General features: G+C 35.9%; 1 protein-coding gene across 1 annotated transcript; it reads right to left on the bottom strand.

Annotated features, from left to right (window-relative positions):
* Positions 1-773: 773 nt before the first annotated feature.
* LOC127122502 (uncharacterized) lies at positions 774-1,412 on the bottom strand. Its single transcript, XM_051052824.1, has one exon. The coding sequence runs from the start codon at positions 1,410-1,412 to the stop codon at positions 774-776; it is 639 nt and encodes a 212-aa protein (XP_050908781.1).
* Positions 1,413-21,309: the final 19,897 nt, after the last annotated feature.

Below are 21,309 nucleotides of genomic sequence, written 5' to 3'. Positions count from 1 at the left end.
CTGAATTCTCGAGGTCAGACCTTCTTGTCAAATACCCGCTTGAGCCTCTTCTGATATAACTGGCTGAGGCACAATGTTGTCAGTCTTTTTTCTTTGATTAGATTGAGTTGGTCAAATCTGGTTTGAATCCATTCTGCTTCCTTTAATTCAATCTTCATCAAGACTCTCAAAAAGGGGATCTCAACTTCTATAGGTAACACAACCTCCATGCCATAGACTAGAGAGAAAAGGGTTTCCCCTGTTGAAGTGTGAACATCTGTTCGGTATCCGTGCAAAGCAAAAGATAGCATTTTGTGCCAGTCTTTGTAAGTCTTCACCATCTTCTGAATGATCTTCTTGATATTCTTGTTAACTGCCTCTATAATGTCGTTCATCTTTGGCCTATAAGGTGATGAGTTATGATGTTCAATCTTGAAACTCTCGCATAACTCCTTCATCATATTATTATTTAGATTTGATCCATTATCAATGATAATCTTGCTAGGAGTCCCATAACAACAAATTATCTCCATCTTGATAAACTAGGTGACTACTTGCTTCGCCACGTTCGAATAAGAAACAAATCCTACCCATTTGGTGAAGTAGTCAATGTCAACCATAATAAATCGATGTTCATTTGCATCTTTTAGCTCAATCATACCAAACACGTCTATGTCCCACATTAAGAATGGCCATGGAGCAGACAAGACGTTCAAAGGGGTAGATGACACATGCACCTTGTCAGCATAAATTTGACACTTGTGGCACTTCTTAGCATAGTGCTAATAGTCTGTTTACATCATCAACCCATAGTAACCAGCTTTAAGGATTTTCTTCGCCATTGCATGTTCGTTTGCATGAATTTTGAAAGAACCTTCATATATTTCTTTGATGAGTAGGCCTGCTTCGTGTCTATCCATGTATCTGAGCAGAAATAGGTCAAAGTTTCTTTTGTATAACACACCACCACTTAGAAAGAAATTGGATGATAACTTCCTCAAGGTCTTCTTGTCTGTGATGAAGACGTCATTTGGATACTCGTATTTCTCAAGATATCGCTTAATGACATAAAACCAAGGCTTGCCATCAGTCTCAACTTCTACCGCTAAGCAGTATGCTGGTTCATCTAGATGTTGAATTGTAATAGCAGGTGCTTCATCCGCCCACTTAACCTTGAACATAGATGACAAAGTAGCCAATGCATCGACTAGCTGATTTTCCTCCCTAGGAATATGATGGAAAGTAATCTTATCAAAATAGGGGATTAGCTTCAAGATATGCTCTCGGTATGGAACCAAATTGGAATGGTGAGTTTCCCAATATTCTTTGATTTGATAGATGGCAGGTGTCGAGTCCCTATACATTTTGAGAATCTTAATTCGTAGATCAGTATATGCTTTAATTCCTAAGATACATGCTTCATATTCCTCCATGTTGTTGGTGCATTTTAAATATAACCTTGCTGTGAAGGGAAAATGAAAATTTGTTGGAGAAGTTATGATAACCCTAATTCCATTACTCAATGCATTTGAGGCACCATCGAACATGAGCGTCCATCACGATCCTTGTTCGGGTCCTTCCTATGGGCCTATAATCACATAGTCTCTTATATACATGACGTCTTCATCTAGAAAGTTGAGTCTTATTGATTGATAGTCCTCCACTGGTTGGTGTGTAAGTTACTCTAACAGCACACCGCCCTTAATGGCCTTCTAGGTCATATACTGAATGTCATATTCTGACAATAACATCTGCCAGCGAGCGATTCTTCTAGTTGATCTAGGTTTCTCGAAGATGTAATTGATGGGATCCATCTTGTATATCAACATCGTTGTATGGAAGATCATGTACTGTCTCACGCGACAAGTAGCCCATGTTAGTGCACAAGTTTTTTCTAGCACCGAGTACCCGATTTCACATTCTGTGAACTTATTGCTCCAGTAGTAGATAACATGCTCTTTTCTACCTGTCGAATCATGTTGCTCTAGTACACATCCCATGGATTCATCGAGTACTCTCAAATACATAATGAGAGGCCTTCCTGGCACTGGTGGTACTAAGATTGGTGGTTCTTGCAGATACTATTTGACTTTATCAAATTCCCTTTGGCAATCGTCGTTCCACTTGACAACTTGATCTTTTCTTAACAACTTGAATATTGGCTCACAAGTGGCTGTCAGATGCGAGATGAATATGGAAATATAGTTTAATCTGCCCAAGAGACCACAAACTTGCTTCTCTGTGCGAGGTGTTGTCGCATTACGCGAAAAACCGGCGGGAAAACGAAACAACAGAGCCGCCACCGTGCGTTATTTATCCCAAAAGAGGGAAAGGAAACGCTCGAAGTAAACCTGGAAAAGACATGGTCTCGCGACCAGAGAAAGATGGGATCGGGAGTCGGTTATGCAAAGGGAAGGTATTAGCACCCCTACGCATCCGTCGTACTCGACGGGATCCACGCTCAAAAGAAAGGACAAGGTTGCTAAAAACTGCTCAAACACCGCACAAGGCTGGAAGGAAACATAGGAAGATAAAAGAAACGTGAGAAACGAGACTCGGCAGGATATCACATCCTGGGCCTACGTAGTCTGTCAGACACAAACATCAGAGTCGACGTAGTTCGGGACAGGGGAAACGTGCTCACTAGGAGATCGCATCCTATGCATACGTATCTTCTCTTAACCAGAGAAGAATCAGAGCACTCGTAGCTCGGCTAACGCACGCCAAACAAAACCACACAGGAAACCGACTGCCAATCGCTAGACTTACGTCAGGCTCCACACAAACAGGCAAACATGGAAACCGAATGCCAATCGCTGGACTTACATCAGACTCCGAACCAACAAACACACACAGGAAACCGACTGCCAATCGCTGGACTTATGTCAGACTCCAACAAGCAAACAAGACACAGGAAACCAACTGCCAATCGTTGGACTTACGTCAGACTCCGAACACACGCAAGGGGTTGAAAAAGAAAAAGGGCGCCCGAAGAGATCAGCTCATCTCCTGCCTACGTACCTCATCTGGTATGAGGATCAGGGCGACGTAGTTCCCCTACGCAGGGAAAGAAATTCTGACCTAACCAGAGACAAAGGGAGATACAAACTACTAGGGAGACTACGACTCGAGCCTAGAAGTTGTCATGCATACGATCCCTATGTTAAGGTTTCTATCCTAACTTGCACAGGAAGCAAGCTAGCCTACACAGCACAGACAAACACAAGCACAAAAGCAAGCACACACACTATATACAAACAAGTGGCTCACACAAGGCTTGGCTTTAGTCAAGGGGTCATGTCAACCTCGACAAACAAGCCAACTGGAAAAGGGTGTGGTTAGCTCTTAACCCTAACATTGAGAGTTAGGGTGAAGCAGATGAAATGGGAAGTGAGGGTAAGACCTCACAGCTCTTATCCCTGGCCTGGGAGAGCTTCAGACAAATGAAAGTGTGGGAGTCCAGAATATGGGACTCTACTCCATATGACTGACATAACATGATCTTGGGTTAATATTCAAAGTGCATCAACACAATGGTGTGAGCAAGACGAATGACACAACTGAATAGCAGGGGATGGATTGCACATCCCTTGTATCTGCCAATGCCTCTTCACTTAGGAGGTCTTTGTACGTACAGGGCACAAAGTTAAACAAACACAAGCATTGCCTCTTAAGGAGGGCTTCAGACAGGTGCCTGCCCACATAACAGGACAGGTCTTCCTGACTACATGAAGTCAAAGGAGTTATACCTCAGTGGTAAGCAAACCATAAGCTAGCAAAGCAAGTTCAAATGAACTTAAAGCAACTTAGGTCCCTTTGAAAAAAATCTAAACCAATCAGTTCAACTGTACAGACAAACAAACAACAGTCAATAACACAGACAGACAAAGCATCAGGCAACAATGAGCAAGGCATAAGCACAAGTGAATTTGTTCTCAAAGCCTACAAAACAACACAATGTTAGCCAACATCAACCAATAATCAGGCTTAAATGAATGAGTCACTCCAATCATGGCAATGTGCATCTGAACCTGAAATCACAGCTCAAATGATAAGTCCAAACCACTAGGTCAAAGCCTAGGGTCAAAAGAGGATCAAAAAGTCAAAACAGAACTTCAAACTTGACACAAAGCAACTTCAAACATATATTGACATATCCTAAAAAGGCTCATATCAAAATCATTAATCAAATGCATCTCATGATCAAGTGAAGTCAAAGGTGATTTCAAAGCATCCACATGGTCAACATGAATGAAAAATCTCAATCAAAACAGAAATGATTCCAAAAAATCTGGAAAAAAACATGAGCAATCTAGACATCCATAACATACATCGCACAAAAAATCAGAAGCAGTGGACATTATTAGGCATGGCAATTACATTATACAAAACAGACAACCAAAGGTGTGACACAAATTGTCACACCAAGTTAGCACAATCACAAAACAGAACTGGTGCATAGGAAAAATATCAAACCAAAGCCAATATTTTCATCAACATATCTAGTATTAGCATGCAAAATTTCAAAGCCATTGGATAAGAAACAAGCATTTTATGAAGGAAATATCAAGGCAATATCATAAATGGACACATGTTCAATCACCCTAGGACAAATCATTTTTTCAGCTAAGCACAAATTGCAATTTTATTCTCATAAAAAAGTAGACAGGATAAGGAGCATTGTGCAAAAAATTGGAGTGAAATTGATGCATTTTTCAATTTATTGTGATTTTTTGAAGTTGAGGAAAAAATTTGAAAATGAAAATGAGCCAAGGCATGAAAATGGGAGGGAAAGTATGAAAATTGCATTGCATTTGAAAAAACGCCTTCGGCCAGGATCGAACCTGGCCCAAATTTGAAATGTGGCGCGCTCCTAAAATGATGACGTTTTGCCTAAACCCTAGCGCTGGAAACAAATTTCCAGAATTCGTAGCAAACTATGCATGTTTCGTAGCTAATCTCAAGCAAAACCGTGGCTATGTCTGGAAACGAGGATATGCATAGGTTGAAGATGAAGATCATGATGATCTTCATGCAAAATTCCACAAAATCTCAAAAACGCCCAGAAATCCACAAGACTAACACCAAACGATTCCTTATGTCATGCACATGCAAGATCAACAATCAATTTAACATGAACCATCAAAACAAGCTTGGATCGAAGAAAAGAAAAAAAATGCATCCAAACTTGAATCGAGCATAACTTTGTGAATATTGCACTATTTCACTTGATTTTTTCACCAGCATCATCACCAATGAAAGCTCTACACAAATATCACAACGATTTTGAGAATTAAAGAGATCGAATCCTGACCTTCTTGATGAGCAGAACCTGGAATCGTATGCTACAAGCTCAGCAATGCTTCAATTCTCTTCTATAATGTTTGTTGATGAATTTGATGAGGAATTAGAAGCTCCAGCATGCACGAATTCAGTTCAATTTCCAAACTCCATGGATGCTTCAAGCTTTGAGTATGGTTCAATATGGCACCAATTGCTTCGAATTCACGTCCAAACTTGCTCAACAATCCTTCCTGATCATGAATCTAACAATAGAACATGCTTTTGTGTGAAGGATTTGCAAAAATAAATTGAGAGAAGAAATTTGGTGATTTTTGGTTCTAGATCTGAAAATGAAGCTAATGACCAATACAGTTATGATTAACCCTATATACCACATGCTAATGATGCTCAAATCATGTTTAGGCCAAATGCAAATGAGATTAGCAAGTTCGAAGGTGTATGTGCAAAATGTGTTTTTCACCCCCATGCATGAAGTAGCACGTGAACAGTACTCAACTCTGGCCCAAAACCATTTAAAACAAGCCCATGCACACTTTAGGATTGGTATTTTATGCTCATGATCAACCAAAATGGTTTTATGAGATTTCCTTCACAAAACTTCATGAATAAGCCAAAGACCATGCAAATGAAATTCATGTCATGTAATGGTACATTTGGAAAGTACATGTTATGATGAACAAAATGCAAAAAGAACCACTCATTTTGGAGCTTTGGTTCAAAAGTTATGCTCATTTGAATTTTCAAACACACTTTGCCATGATTGGATCATATCTCCTCAACCACACATGAGAAATTCATGATCTTGGACTTTTTCGAAATGGGAGAGAAAGATCTTCAACTTTCATGTTGGACAAAATTTCATTTGAAGCTTTCTTAATGATGTAATCTTGAGTTGAAGTTGGTCCAAAACCTTTCCATTTTTGGAAAGTTCAAATTACAGGTCACTTTCTATTTTGGGAAATTCTTGACTTGACTTGAAATTCTTCAATGTGAGTGTTTGAAATGTCAAATGAGACTTGTTTGAACATGAATGAAGCATATCTAACCACTTCCCACCTCCAAATCCACAGTTGACTTTGCAGTTGACTTTTGTTGACTTCTATGGGCCTCAGATGACTTGCACATGCACTGATGAGTTCTGAGCCTTCAACACTTGGCCAAATTGCTTCCAAATGATCCTTGAGTCTTGTGAGCTCAATGGAACCACCCTAGGGCTTTGATCTCATGTAAAAATGCTCTTGTTGCCTTGCACAGTTGAATCTCCTGACCAGTCTTGCCTGATGAGATGTATCATGCTATGCAATGCTAATGACCTAAAGATGAAATGTATGTACAAATGGGAGGTACAAATTTGAGGTGCTACAGGTGCTGACATTTCTTGAATAGCTTTGACTTTGTCGGGATCAACTTCTATGCCTCTTTGGCTCACAATAAACCTTAACAGCTTTCCAGATCTGACGCCAAAAGTGCACTTAGCAGGATTTAGGCGCAGTCTATATTTTCTTACTCTGGAAAACAACTTCTTTAGATGAATAACATGCTCTTCTTTAGTCTGAGACTTGGAAATCATGTCATCCACATAAACTTCAATCTCCTTATGCATCATATCATAGAACAGAGTTACCATGGCCCTTTGATAGGTTGGCCTAGCATTTTTCAGGTCGAAAGGCATCACCTTGTACCAAAAAGTTCCCCATGGTGTAATGAAAGTCGTCTTCTACATATCTTCAGGAGACATTTTAATATGTGCCCCTAGCTCTATTCAGATCTATATAGTCTACACAAATTCTTACTTTGCCATCTTTCTTTAGAACTGGCACAATATTAGCAATCCATTAAGGGTATGTTGCAACATCCGAGAAACTTGCATGGAATTGCTTCTTGGCCTCTTGTCTGATCTTAACAGCCATGTCTGGTCGAGTTCTTCTCAGCTTCTGCTTGATAGGAGGGTATTCCGGCTTCAACGATAGCTTGTGCATAACTATGTCGGTGTTGAGTCCTGACATATCCTGATACAATCAAGAAAACACATCCACATATTCTTGTAGCAGCTTGACCAACTCCTCTTTCACGCTTTGCTCCAAGGCAACTCCGACCTTGACTTCCCCCCGTTCCTCCTTAGTCCCCAGATTGCTCATATCCACTGATTCCTGATGAGGCTGAATCATCTTTTCCTCTTGCTTCAAAAGTCTGGCCAATTCTTCTGGGAGTTTGCAGTCTTCCTCACCATCCTCTTCAACTTGGTTAATCAGGAGGTTGAAGTCATAGGGAATTATAACATTGTCGTGTTCAATGGATTCAATTATTACTGGTCTGCATGGAAATGGTTTTTCTTTTTAGAGGACATATTTTGAAGAATGAAAGTGATGTGAAATAAAAATTTCCATTTTTTAATTTATTGTTTATTTATTTGGAAAAAATTAAAAAAAGAAAGATGAAAGACAGAGATCTCGAAATTTGCTTTGTATTGATGATAAAGTTTAAACATTATTACAAAATGATCCCTACAAAGCTATCCATATGTCTTGGGCAGGGCATATAATTTTTTGAAAACAAGACATTACTTTGAGCAAAAAACTATCTTCGAAGCATCTGTTGCCTTCCAGTTTGTAAGAGAAGCATCCAGAGGTCCATAAAATACCATCTTGGACAAATCTTGATCTTCATCTTCAAGAGGATTCACTTGATCATCACTTCGGAAACCAGCTTTAGAGAACACTTCTTGGATGCTAGGAACCCATCATTGATGTATCTTCAGGTATCCTTGAAAATATGAACATGCTAAATGGGTTATCATCATGAAAGGCTCATGTTTATGTATGCACAGTTGGGTATGTGATCATTGGAAAATTCTGATTAATTGTTTCATGGAGGAAAAGTTCTAGGAAAAGTAAATCCACCAATGGGTAGGCTATAGGGCTTAAAAAAGGTTTCTAGAGTCATTGATCCTATTAAAAAAATATTATCATCAAAATGACTAATCGTAAGACCATAATAACATAAAGAGGATCTACTCTATGTGAGGTTTTCACATCAACCGAATGAGTCCTAAGTCTCACAGTTCAACACTACACAACCATAGACTCCATGGTTCTAGACATGGTTCCCAGAGTCGCTGGTTCCCATTTGACAAAATTATCGTTAGAAAAACTAATTGTAAAATGCTAATATCCTCAAAGGACCTATTCTGAGTGAGGTATTCACATTAACCCGACGGTCCTAAGTCTCGTAGGTCAACACTTCACAAACATCGGTCCTAAAATCCATTGGTTCAGGGTTCTATAAAAGGTCCTTAGAATCATATATCAAGGTTGAAAATATCACCGTCAGTGCGACTAATCATAAGACAATATACTTTCAAGGGATCCCATATGAGTTGGGTTCTCGTATCAACCTAACGAGTGTGATGTCTTGCAAGTCAATACTATACAACCACCGTCCTAACTTAAGTTTTTCTCATAGCCCGGGTATAGAGCTTTTCCTCACACAAATGACAATAATCCATAATGTTCCAACGACACCATATAACAATGTATAGCAATTGGAAATACAGACAATAAGGGCATATAAAGATAAAGCAGATAAGAAGCAAACAAACAGATAAAAACAAACACTCAAACATAAAAAACTAAAGTAGGGTGGACTCGCCGAGGAGGATAGTTCCCCAATAGAGTCGCTAGCTGTCGCGGCGCAAAAATTACTCGAGCGTAAGGAAATATTGAAATATGAAAAAAAATAGAGTCGCCACCGAACTTTATTTATTTCCGAAGGGAAACGAGAAAATATCGTTAAAATCCACGAGAAACAAAAAGAAATGGTCGTCGCAACCAAATCGGTCTCGGGAGTAGGTTATTCAAGGGGAAGATATTAGCACCCCTCACATCCATCGTGCTCGATGAGACCCATTAAGTTAGTTTCATGTTAGAGTGTTAGTGTGATCTCGTTTGCAATCTTCTACTTACCGAGTGAGAAAAGATAAAAAGAAGAACATTTTTATTAAAGGAGTGCCTGACAAGATTTCTCAATCCTGCTCATACGTATCTCTGTGTACTATGGAGAACTCAAGGCTACGAAGTTCTACTAAAAGAGAACTACTGGATTGACTGCTTTTAGAGATTGATGCTTGGATCACATTTGAACGGTTAAACCTTTACTTGCTGCTCGCTCTTGGAGGTTGAAGTCTTTGTTTGTTTCGCAGCGAAATGGATGTAGCATACTCATTTTTGAAAATGTTTTCGGGGTTGCACAAGGGCGAAAACCAAATTTGATTGGTTTGAGTTGATTTTAAATGGAGACAGGCATCCGAACAAGGAGCTCTATTGCAATACTTAGATGTTCGAAAAGGAAGAGGCCTAAGCCCAATCACTATTTTTATCCAAAAGTTTGTTTATGAAAATGTATGGTAAATTAGGTCAAAATTTATTAATGGAAGACTCTTATTCAAACAGGAAGCACTACTGCATTGTCCAAGTAACCGGGAAAGAGAAGGTCGATACCCGATCAATCTTTTTCTTCTATAAGAGAAATGACCTAACTATGGTAATTATTGTATTTTAACATGGAAGACGAATGTTTGAACATGGATCTCTACAGCAGTATCCTAACATTCAGAAAAAGAGAAAGTTTAAACCTAACCAGATTCTTCCATTTTTATTGTGAAAAGCTTTTAAAAAACAGGGGGACGACTTGACGTTGGATCATATGTCTGAAGTTAACTTATAAAAAGAATTTGGATGTGGTGGGGGTGGTGTTCGACTTTATATTCAATTTGGACTTGATTTGGGAAAATGACTCGATGTTGGATCGAGTGTTTGTTTTTTGTTCTTTTCTGAAAGTTGTTGTTTTAATCTTTGAATTAACAATCAACTAGCATAATAAAGATAAATGAAAGCGGTAAACTTATTACACAATACGAGAATGAGGATACAACTTTTCGAATGGGGATACAATATAATAATTAAATAATACAAGCTCAAAGGACAATTGTAAATAAAAAGTCTCGTTGTAAGAAGGCCCAAGAGAAAGTCAAGGGACTCAGAATAAAATAAGAAGTTTGAACTATATAATTTAGCTCTATGTTAAGAAATCATAAAGTGATTCATGTATGAATCATCCTATCTCAGGCATATCAACAAAAATCTATGCGCTTAAGCAATTTCTGAAGTTAAATTGAATTTGTATCTCCGAAATTGCAATGCATTTATGAAAAAACGATGATTTAAGCGACAAAAAGAAATGAAAATTAAACTAAAAGAATTTAGCGCAATATTAAGTAATCGTAAGACGATTCATGTATGAATCACCCTATTTGAGGCCGGACAATAAAACTTTATGCGCTTAAACAATTTCTGAAGTTAAATTAAATTTTTAACTCCAAAATTGCATCGCATATGTCAAAAACCGATCGGACATAATATATCGAATATTTTCTTTAACAATTTAAATAAAACAATTTAATTAATAAATAATAAATAATAAAAATAAATAATATAAATGAAAATGATAGTAATTGTAATAATAATTAACAAAAAATAATAATAATAGTAACAATAATTAATCAATAATAATTATTTAATTAATAATAATCACAAAATAATAATAATAATAATAATGATAATTACAACAATAACAATAATTACTTAAAAAATAATATAAAAATAATAATTAGTACTAACAATAGTTAACAATAATAAAAAAGTATTTAACATTTAACATTAATGACAATGATAATAATAATAATGATAATAATAATCAATAATTAATAATAATAGTAATAATAACAATAAATAGTAATTATAAAAATAATAATCAATAATTAATAATAATAGTAATAATAATAATAATAAATAGTAATAATAAAAGTAATAATCAATTAATACATACTACTACTACTACTATTAATAATAATAATAATAATAATAATAATAATAATAATAATAATAATAATAATAATAATAATAATAATAATAATAATCATCTACCAAAAAATTAAAACAAAAATAAGAAATAAATAAAAAAACAAAAAAGGGAGGTTGAATCATCCCGAGAGAAAGAAGAGAATTTTTTTCCCAATCTCAACTTCCAACTTATAACTAGACACGTGGTTTGTAGGAGAGAGAAGAATTTTTTTCCACAAAATTCCATATTCTTCATGTCTCTCGTGTAAAATTAACATCAACAAAACCATTTTTGAAAATTTGTTTTTCCTCCCTAAAATCTCCAAAACCCAACAAAATATTAAAACAAACATAACCCAACACAAACAAATCGAAAAATCGAAAAAACAAAGAGATAAGATGAAAAGGGCTTTTACGGTGGTTATGGATGGCGGATCGGTTTGTGAGGTGCGGTGTTATTTTGTTGTTGTGGTTGTGAACGTGGGTTGAGGTTTGTTTATGTGTAAAACTCGCTAGAAAAGTTTGGTGGATGAAGCACGATTTTGATCAGAGTTAGATCAGTGAAGGTGGTTTCGTGTTTCTGTTGTTGTATGAAGAGAGGAAGGTGACGTGAAAGTGGCCGACCAGAGCTAGTGATTGGTCGTTTGGTTGTGGTGAGAGAGAGTACGTGAGAGTTACGATTTTTCGTGATAACGTTGGTAGTGATGAAGCTGGCCTTCAAAGGTGTTGCGTATGGTGGGATGAGGGAGTATGCGTGAAGAAGACAAGAGGTGTTGGTGGTTTCCGTGAAGAATGAGGGTGTTGGAAGTGGTAAAGTGAAACGAAAGTGAAGGGATTTGTACGTGAGGTTGATGCATTGAGATAGTATGGTTTAGATTTGCAGGTTGTGAGAGGAAGGAAATTTTGTAGTTATGGTAAACTTTGTGTTTATGATGATGTAGTAAGTTTTGTGTTGGTGTGTTTGAAGATGAGATGAGGTGTTATGTTTGTGGTTTCACAATTTTGTATGAAGAAGTGGTGAAGGGCGAGGGTGAATGTTGATGTTCATAAAGAGGATGATGGATGTTTTATTATGATGGTGATAGTATTAGTTGAAGGATGGAGGTACAATAGATGAGAGAGTTAAGTAAGGACGTTGCCGTATGTTTTTATGCAACTTATGTGTTGTAGAAACAAAAGGTTGGATAACCTCAATGCCGTGTTTGGACCTTTCTCTTCAATAAAAAACCATTTTTTCCTCCATGTCTCAGCCAGCAGTCGCTACGCGCATGGTGGAAAAAATGAGTGGAGGAAGTCTTTCTAATTTTGTTCTTCTTTTATTCTTTTTTATTATTTTCTTCTTATTTTGAATACATTAGAAATAAATTTTAGTAATTAAAAAAAACTAATTATTCAAAATAAATTCCACCTAAATATTCAACTAATCATAATTAATTTCATTGATTATTTTGACTAAAAAATAAAAATAAAAGGATTAAAAACGAATATAAGTCAGACATAAAAATGTTCGAAAAAATAAACTAAATGCACTAAAATGATCAGTGCAAAATAAACTTGGAAACATACATGTTTTGATCAAATTTTGAAATAAAAAATGACTGGTTAAAAGACTCAGGCTATTTGAAATGCAATAAAAAAAGTAGTCGAAAAATTAAAACAAGCACCCGAGGTTAAACTATGTGAACAGTATATTAATAAAACTAATGTCTGCAAACTCGATTTGGAAATTTGTCGCCCGCTAATTCGACGTACATTTGAGGAAAGATTCGGCCTATCTGTCTGTAGATCCGAAAAATTATTTTGGTTGATATTTTAAGTGTTACGCGGAATGAAATGCATGCTGTGATAAGTAGAGAATGTAAATATCACGGGGATGCGTTGAATTTCTGACTGACTAATTTTGAATAGACAATCAGATGTAAATGAACCATTCTTAGACCATTTACTTCTAATTCACAACCACACTAAAATTCTACAAAGATTCAGATGACGATAATACTCTTGATTATCACCCTCTAAACCTCTGAAAACACGATGCAATTGAATGAACGATGCATTGAAATTGAGAAATCAAATATTTCAACTTCTTAATCAACATATGACTGAATGAATATCATCAAGATCAGATAAAATTCCAGAACTCCCGACTTTTCATCTAAACCCTGATGAATACTTTTAACTAAGGAAATGCACGACAAAAAGGATTGATTATGCTATGCTGATGCAAGTGAAAACTCAAGGTAAAATTTAGGGTATGGCAAGAGATTTGAAGATAAGTGTATATCAAAGATGAAGATTTCACGAGGAACGGTCATTGGAAAACCAAAGTGAAGAATTCAAATGACTGTCAATTTAAAGGTACACATTACAATTCGTTCTATATCCCTTTGAATACTCATAAATACTTCCCAAACTTTACCTAAAAAGTTCTTAGATATAATGCATGGAAACTCTTTAAGCTAAGCCGTCAAACATTTTATTTTTGAAAGAAACGATTGTGGTACTCAATTACAACATAGTGATAATTGACTACCAAGTTCAAAATTAAAATATTTTTAAATGTTGGATAGTGGTAATCGATTACACCCCCATGTTAATCGTTTACCACTTGAGAAAATGTGTCTTTTCACAAAACAACAAAATTATTTTAAATGGCAAAGCTTGATGGAATATTTTCAAAGTTATGCGTCCATTAATACAAGTTTCTAAGAGTGTATATAAGGCACTATACATCAGAAAACAAAAGTTACATCTTTCAATTCTATCGAAAGTGTGTTTCTGTGAGTAATTTTGTGTCAAATGAGACCACACCCGATGTATATTTATATGCATATAAGTTGTTTACAATTGGTAATGTATTGATTATAATTTATACAACAATAAAGCTATTTATTGCTAATTGATCCTAGTCAATGCTAATTGATCCTAATAGATTCTTAACACTCCCTATTAAGTCGGATCATATATGTCACATTGGATGTGCTTGTTACAAATATAATGCACTTGAGAACCCTTGAGAGACTTAGCGAACATATCAGTCAATTGGTCTTCAGACTTGATGAAATATGTGGTTGTTTCTCCTTAAAGTACCTTGTTTCTTACATAATGATGGTCTACTTCTATGTGTTTGGTTTGTTCATAGAAGACTGGGTTAGATGCAATATGGAGTTCCACTTGATTGTCGTCTATGAGTTTTGTGGCTTGAATATCTACTAACCTAAGCTCTGAGAGTAAATTTTTATGCCATGCAAGCTCTTTTGAGGATGATACCATAACATGATATTCAACTTTAACACTAGATAATACAACTGTATTTGTTTCTTGCTTCTCTATAGATCATATTATCTCCAAGAAGATCATAATATCCAAAAGTGGATCTCCTATCTGACGATGATTCTCCCTAATCGGCATCTGAATAACAAGTGATTTTAGAATCACCATTATCTTCATATAATAGTCCTCTTCCTTGTGCAGTCCTTATATATATATATATATATATATATATATATATATATTATATATATATATATATATATATATATATATATATATTAAGAATTCGAATAACTGCATCCCAATGACTATCACACTAAGCATTCAAAAATTAACTCACAATGCTCACTGCAAATATAATATTTAGTGTGGTGGTTATAAGATAATTGAGTCTCCCATAAGTCGTCGGGACCCATAAAAAGCTTGACGTTGGGACGCATAAGTATTAATAGGATGAAAATCAAGCACACCAGTTTCACGTAGGATGTCTAATGCATAATTGCATTCGTTGATTGCAATTCTTGATTAGGATTGGGAAACTTCTATTCCTAAGAAGTATATGAGTGGACCTGAATCTTTGTTTTGAAGGTTTTCAAAAAGATGAGTTTTGAGTCGCTGGATACCCTATAGGTCATCTCAAGTGATAACAATATCATCAACCCAAAACATAAGAAAGATGCCTTGACTGTTGGGGGAATGAAGGAAGAACACATAGTGACCCGCTTCACTTCTAGAATCACCAAACAATGTCAAATTAAGCTGAAGCGACCAAACAAAGCACGTATGGACTAGTTCAACCCATAAAGAGAATGAAGAAGTTGAAAAGACGTCTAGAATTTCCAGGAAAAATAAAACCTAGAGTCTAGTTCATATAAACTTCCTATTCCAACTCTCAGTGTATAAAGGCATTTTTAATGTCCAACTAATGAAGAGACCAATCATGAAGGGCAACCATCGCAACAAAGAGGCAAACTAAATTGATCTTGGTCAAAGGAGAAAAAGTATCACCATAATCAAGTCCAAATATATGTGTGTATCCTTTAGATACCAGAAAAGCTTTGAAACGGTCGATCTGATCATATGGTCCAACTTTCTTGATATAAACACATCGACATCCCTCTATAATTTTGTGTGGAGGTAAAGAGACAATGTCCCATATGTTATTTGAATGTAATGCATCAATTTCTTCAACCATCATCTGACGCCAATTGGGATCAGTCAAAGCTTCACATGTAGATTTCGGGATAAACATAAAATCCAAATTAGAAACAAAAGAAACATAGGAAGTAGATAGACAATCATAGTTTAAAACACAAGTATATATTGGATTAGGATAATGATACCAAATACCTTTTTGTAATCCTATTGGAATTTTAGGTGCAGGTGACATAAATGGAGGAGGAGTTAGTGTATGAGATGGTGCTGGTGGACACACAATAGAGGTGTATGGGCTGCAATGGGGGAAGGGATGATATATGGGATCTCTCAAACATATGGAGTACAATTCTCTTCAAGTGACACAGAGGAAAAGAAAAATGGGTAAGTTCTAAAGAATGTGACATCCGAGGAACAATATATCGTTGGATTTGGAAATAAACACAACGATATCCCTTTTGTTAAGTGAGTAGCCTAGAAAAAATGCATTTGAGAGATTTGGCATAAAATGTGTATTTACCTAGACTGGGGTCATGGACGAAGCATGTGCAACCAAAGACACGAAGAGGAACGGGGTAGAGATTATATTGCGGGTTCAAGATAGAGTATGGAATCTGATCTTGAAGGACCGAGGAAGACATTCAGTTGATAAGATGATAATCTATGAGAAGAGCATCACACCAATAAACGAGATGAGACATTGTGGTGAAGTAAAAGAGTCAGTGCAGTTTCAACTAAATAAGGATTCTTCCATTCAGCGACACCATTTTGTTGTGTTGTGTGAGCACATAATGATTGATGAATAATCCCCTGTGGTGTTAAAAATGATTGAAATTGAGATGACATATATTCACGAGTATTATTAGTGTGTGAAGTTTTAATGAAAGTTTCAAACTGGTTTTTAATTTTTGCACAAAATTCTTGGAATATATGGAAAAAATCTGAATGATTTTTCATTAAAAATAACCAAGTGCATCATGAAAAATCATCGATGAAAGTTACAAAGTAATAATATCCTAAAGTTGAATTGACACGACTAGGACCCCAAATATCATAATGAACTAAAGAAAAAGGTGACACAACACTTTTATTTACTCGTTAACAATATGTGTGACAAGCATGTTTACCTAACTGAAACGACTGACCCTGAAATGACGAAAGCTTAGAAAAACTAAGAAATAAAAGACACATTTTATTAAAGCTAGGGTGACCCAAACACTGACGTGTAAGTTTTTGATACACAATAAAAGCACATGCCACAGGTGGTGATATATGATATAATCCTCCAAACTCATTCCCTGTTCCAATCGTTCATCTTGTACGTCGATCCTGCACATTAACAAAATTATCAATAAATAGAACAGAATAATCTGTTAGAACAAGATTTGATTATGCATCTATACCTTAAGTTATGATGATAACAATGTTGTATTTGTGTGAGAATAACTTTGGCATCCTAATGGTTTGTTATTGTGTAGCTTTAACAAACAATTTTGATTCTGATCATATGATGTGCAACATCATCAGTTTCTGAACTTTGTATTCCAATTTCGCTTTTGCGCTGCAATTAGAAGTTCTAAAAGACGCCATATTGTTGCTGTAATATTCTTTATGCTTCTGTGTTATCTCACCCATAAGAAGCTTCTGAGGAGACACTATGTTACTGTTGCAATGTTGTCTTAGTTGTTTTGCTTCTGAACGTGACTCTGATCAACAAGCTTCTGAAGAATGGCAAGCTACTTAAGTTGTGTTAAGTAGCTGAAGATTCTGAAGATCTCAAGATAGACGATTGAAGTTATCAAGGTTCTGACTGAGGTTTCTGAAGACTCTGAAGATTTTGAAGACACTGAAGAACTCAAGCCAAATTATTGACATTGTCAAGGTTCTGACTCAAGGTTCTGAAGTTTCTGAATCCAGCTCTTTATTTCTTCACTTCATGCTTCAATCATCTTTTATCAAAAGCCAATGAATCTGAAGATATGTTTAAATGGGAATGTGATCAAATAGTACATAGTACAAATCGAACAAATTTTCCACTACCAGATTTCGTGGGCAAGGAATGTACTATTCATCACACCTGTCACTGATTTTGCGGGTGAAAGGACCTACGTGGTATCATTCCTTTCTCATCCAACAGTGGACAACCGCTCAATGAGATTTCCCCATTTTCCCTCCAACGGTCACATGCTTACTCTATATAAGCATGCATTGGAGACTTGAAGAACCGCATATTTTGCTGAACTACACAAGCTAATTTTCTGTGTGAAAAGCTCGTCTTTTGTATTAAGTGTTCTTTAAGTATTTATTACTCATTTATGTAAATCTGCTTTTAAAGAAGCATCTTATAACACATAAAATTTTATTCAAACTATTTGTTTGATTCCTTAAGGAGGTTATCCTAGAGAAGACAAAGAAAGTTGTTCTTTGTGAATCCTTGAGGAGACTAAGGTTTAGTTGGATCTTTGAGAAGACAAAGAAGGGTATTCTTTATGTTTATTGTAATCTGTTAATTATAGTGTATTAAGTCCTTGTGTATAAGGCAAATTACCTTGGCGGGTGGACTCGATTAGCTTTGAGTTTGAAGCGAACCAGGCTAAAAATCTGTGTTTTTATCTCTTCATTATTTAACTTGTTAGTGGTGTTTTTGTTTTGGAAAAAGCTTTTGCTTGTAAAACCCAATTCACCCCCCCCCCCTTTCTTGTGTTTTTCACACCTTCAATTGGCATCAGATCTCCGATTTTGATTGTGATAAAAAGTTTTTTTATCAACACCTCATAGTGTTTAGTACCGATCCATTTGTGTGAGAAACAATGGCTACTGCTAATGTCAATAATGATAAAGATCATTACAATGCTAAACTACCTATTTTTGATGATGAAAAATTTAACTACTAGAAAGACAAAATAGAAAGTTTCTTTCTTGGTTACGATGTTGATCTCTAGGATCTCATAGTTGATGGATATGTTCACCCAGTAAATGCTGAAGGAAGTATGTTAGCAAGAAGTGCTATGTATGATCAAGAAAAGAAAGACTTAAAAAATCATCATAAGGCCAACACCATTTTGCTCAATGCCATCTCTTATACGGAGTATGAGAAGATAACAAACAAAGATTCTACCAAATCCATTTTTGACTCTCTGAGAATGACTCATGAGGAAAGCGCTAAAGTAAAGGAAGCAAAGGCCTTGACCTTAATCCTGAAATATGAGGCTTTCAAAATGGAAGACGATGAAAATGTTGAAACCATGTTCTTAAGGTTTCAGATGCTTGTTGCAGAACTTAAGGTTCTGGACAAAGGGTATTCTATAACTGTTCATGTCAAGAAAATTATTAAAAGTCTTCCCAAAAAATGGAGACCTATGGTAACTGATCTAAAGATGGCTAAGGATCTTAATAGCATCAGTCTTGAAAAACTTGTAAGTTCTTTAAGAAGTTATGAGATTGAGTTAGAAGAAGACGAACCTCAGAGGAGAGGTAAATATGTAGCTCTAAAATCTAAGTCTGAGAAGACAAGAGCATATCAAGCTAAGGAAGAATCAAAAGGATTTGATGAAGACTCAGAAGATGATGAACTATCTCTAATCTCAAGAGGAGTCAACAGACTCTAGAAATACATGCAAAGTGGTCAAGGGAAATTCAAAGGAGTCAGAAGGACTGTTGGTCGCTTTGAATCCTTATCTGGTCAAAAGAAGCAAACTTCTGGAAAAGAAGTTATTTGTTTCGAGTGCAAGTAGCCAGGACATTACAAGAATGATTATCCCAAGTTGAAGAAGGACAGAAGTCCCAAGAAGAACTTCTCGAAAGTCAAGAAGGGGCTGATGGCTACCTGGGATGACTCAAAATCTGAAGAAGAAGATTCTGACGAAGAAAAAGCTAATGTTGCACTGATGGCAACTACTGAGGATCCCACAAGCTTCGAGGAACCAGAAGATAAGGTTTTGTCAGAATCAGACTCCGATTCCGAGGAGGTATTCTCTAATCTATCTCATTATGATATTGAAAGTTGTCTTTCTGAAATGCTGGAAAAGTAGCAGAGTCTTCAAAGCAAATACAAGGACCTTAAACAAGTCCAAATAACTGCTTCTGAAACTCAGGAAGAGCTTGAGAATGATATTTCCTCTCTAAACGAAACATTATTTTCTTTAGAAAGTGATAACTCTACTTTGAAAAGAAAAATTTCAAAACTAGAGGAGGAAATAACTTCATAAGCTTCTAGTTCTGATTGCATCATCATACATGACATAACATTTCAATACTTTATGGATAAAAGCATAAATATAAGAAAAATGGCTTCTTTGATCTATGGAGTTAGCAAAAATGGCAAGAAAGGTTTGGGTTGTACAGAAATTACAAAACCTAATGAAAGTCAGAAAGTTAAACTAAAACCTCTCTATGTGTATTTCATGCTTGCTGGCACTGAGTCTGATATTACTGCACAGAGACAGAAGCATACTAAGGATACGAACTCTATTCTGAAACCTAAGTATCATTCACAAATCTCTCATGATTATCCTTCTGCTAAAAGACCCAAAGTTGTAAGAAACTCTGGGAAAACTAACAAAAGAGGACCCATAAAGCTGGTACCTAAGGATAAAATCATTTATGTTGCAGACATCCTTAACAGCTTAGCTGAAACACCAATCATGGTACCTGGACAATGGATGCTCACGATACATGACAGGCAAACGGTCTATGTTCAAAGATTTAGAACTTAAGCCTGGAGGCTTTGTTGGTTTCGGAGGAAAACAGAAAGGAAAGATCATTGGCTCTGGAATCATTGGTAATAGTAAAATTCCTTCTATTACTAATGTTATTTTTGTTGGTGTAAGCCCTAGAGGCCAATACTTTTGGTACTTGTATTGAATTATTTATTAATAATAAAATGCTTTTTCTTTATTATGTTTGTTTAATAAAGTCCCTAGAATAGCTAGTCCGTTTAATGTATCAAGTGTGACTTAATCATTAGATCCCATTAAACATAAGAACACTATTCTTAAAGTATCCGTAGTCGCACTTTGTTGTAAAATGGGATAACATTAAAGCATTAAGACTATTATGTATATAGACTGATGATCACATCTCATGGATCATGGATAAGGAGTTATCAAGTCTTAAATATAGGCATGAATATTAAGAGTAATATTTATACTGGATTGACCCGCTATGAGAATACTATATAGAATATTATGCAAAGTGTCATAAGTTATTCTCATAGTGATAGTGGTGAATACCACCCTTCGACCTAAAACCACTATGGACCCTAGATGTAGAGTTGAGTGTTTTATTGCTGATCAAACGTTATTCGTAACTGGATGACCATAAATACAATTGATGGATACTCCACAAAGCATGATGAGGGACATGAGTGACCTAGATGGAATTTTCCCATCCTGCGTAACAGGATAAATGTCTAAGGGCATAATATTGAACTGGACAAGGATGACACGGTTTATGCCTTGTGTTCAATATATACATAAGGGCAAAAGGGTAATTATACACATAAGTATTATCACAAAAGGATTTGTCAGATCACATGACATTTTCGTGTCTTGGGTAACAGTGATGTGTTGCTAGATACCGCTCATTGTTTATTATGTTAAATACGTGATTTAATATAATTGCCAATGTCGCGAAAACCTACAGGGTCAGACACAAAAGGACAGATTGATGAGAGATAGAGTAAATAAGGAACATCGTAAGG

The sequence above is a fragment of the Lathyrus oleraceus genome, chromosome 2 (genome assembly GCF_024323335.1).
Source record: "Lathyrus oleraceus cultivar Zhongwan6 chromosome 2, CAAS_Psat_ZW6_1.0, whole genome shotgun sequence".
Taxonomy (NCBI): domain Eukaryota; kingdom Viridiplantae; phylum Streptophyta; class Magnoliopsida; order Fabales; family Fabaceae; genus Lathyrus; species Lathyrus oleraceus.
Note: the sequence above shows the minus strand (reverse complement) of the source record. Positions and strands in the feature narration are given on the sequence as shown.

What these genes read in the sequence shown, in the direction of transcription:
- LOC127122502 (XM_051052824.1), bottom strand. Translation starts at nt 1,412, where the DNA reads ATGGAGGAATATGAAGCATGTATCTTAGGAATTAAAGCATATACTGAT.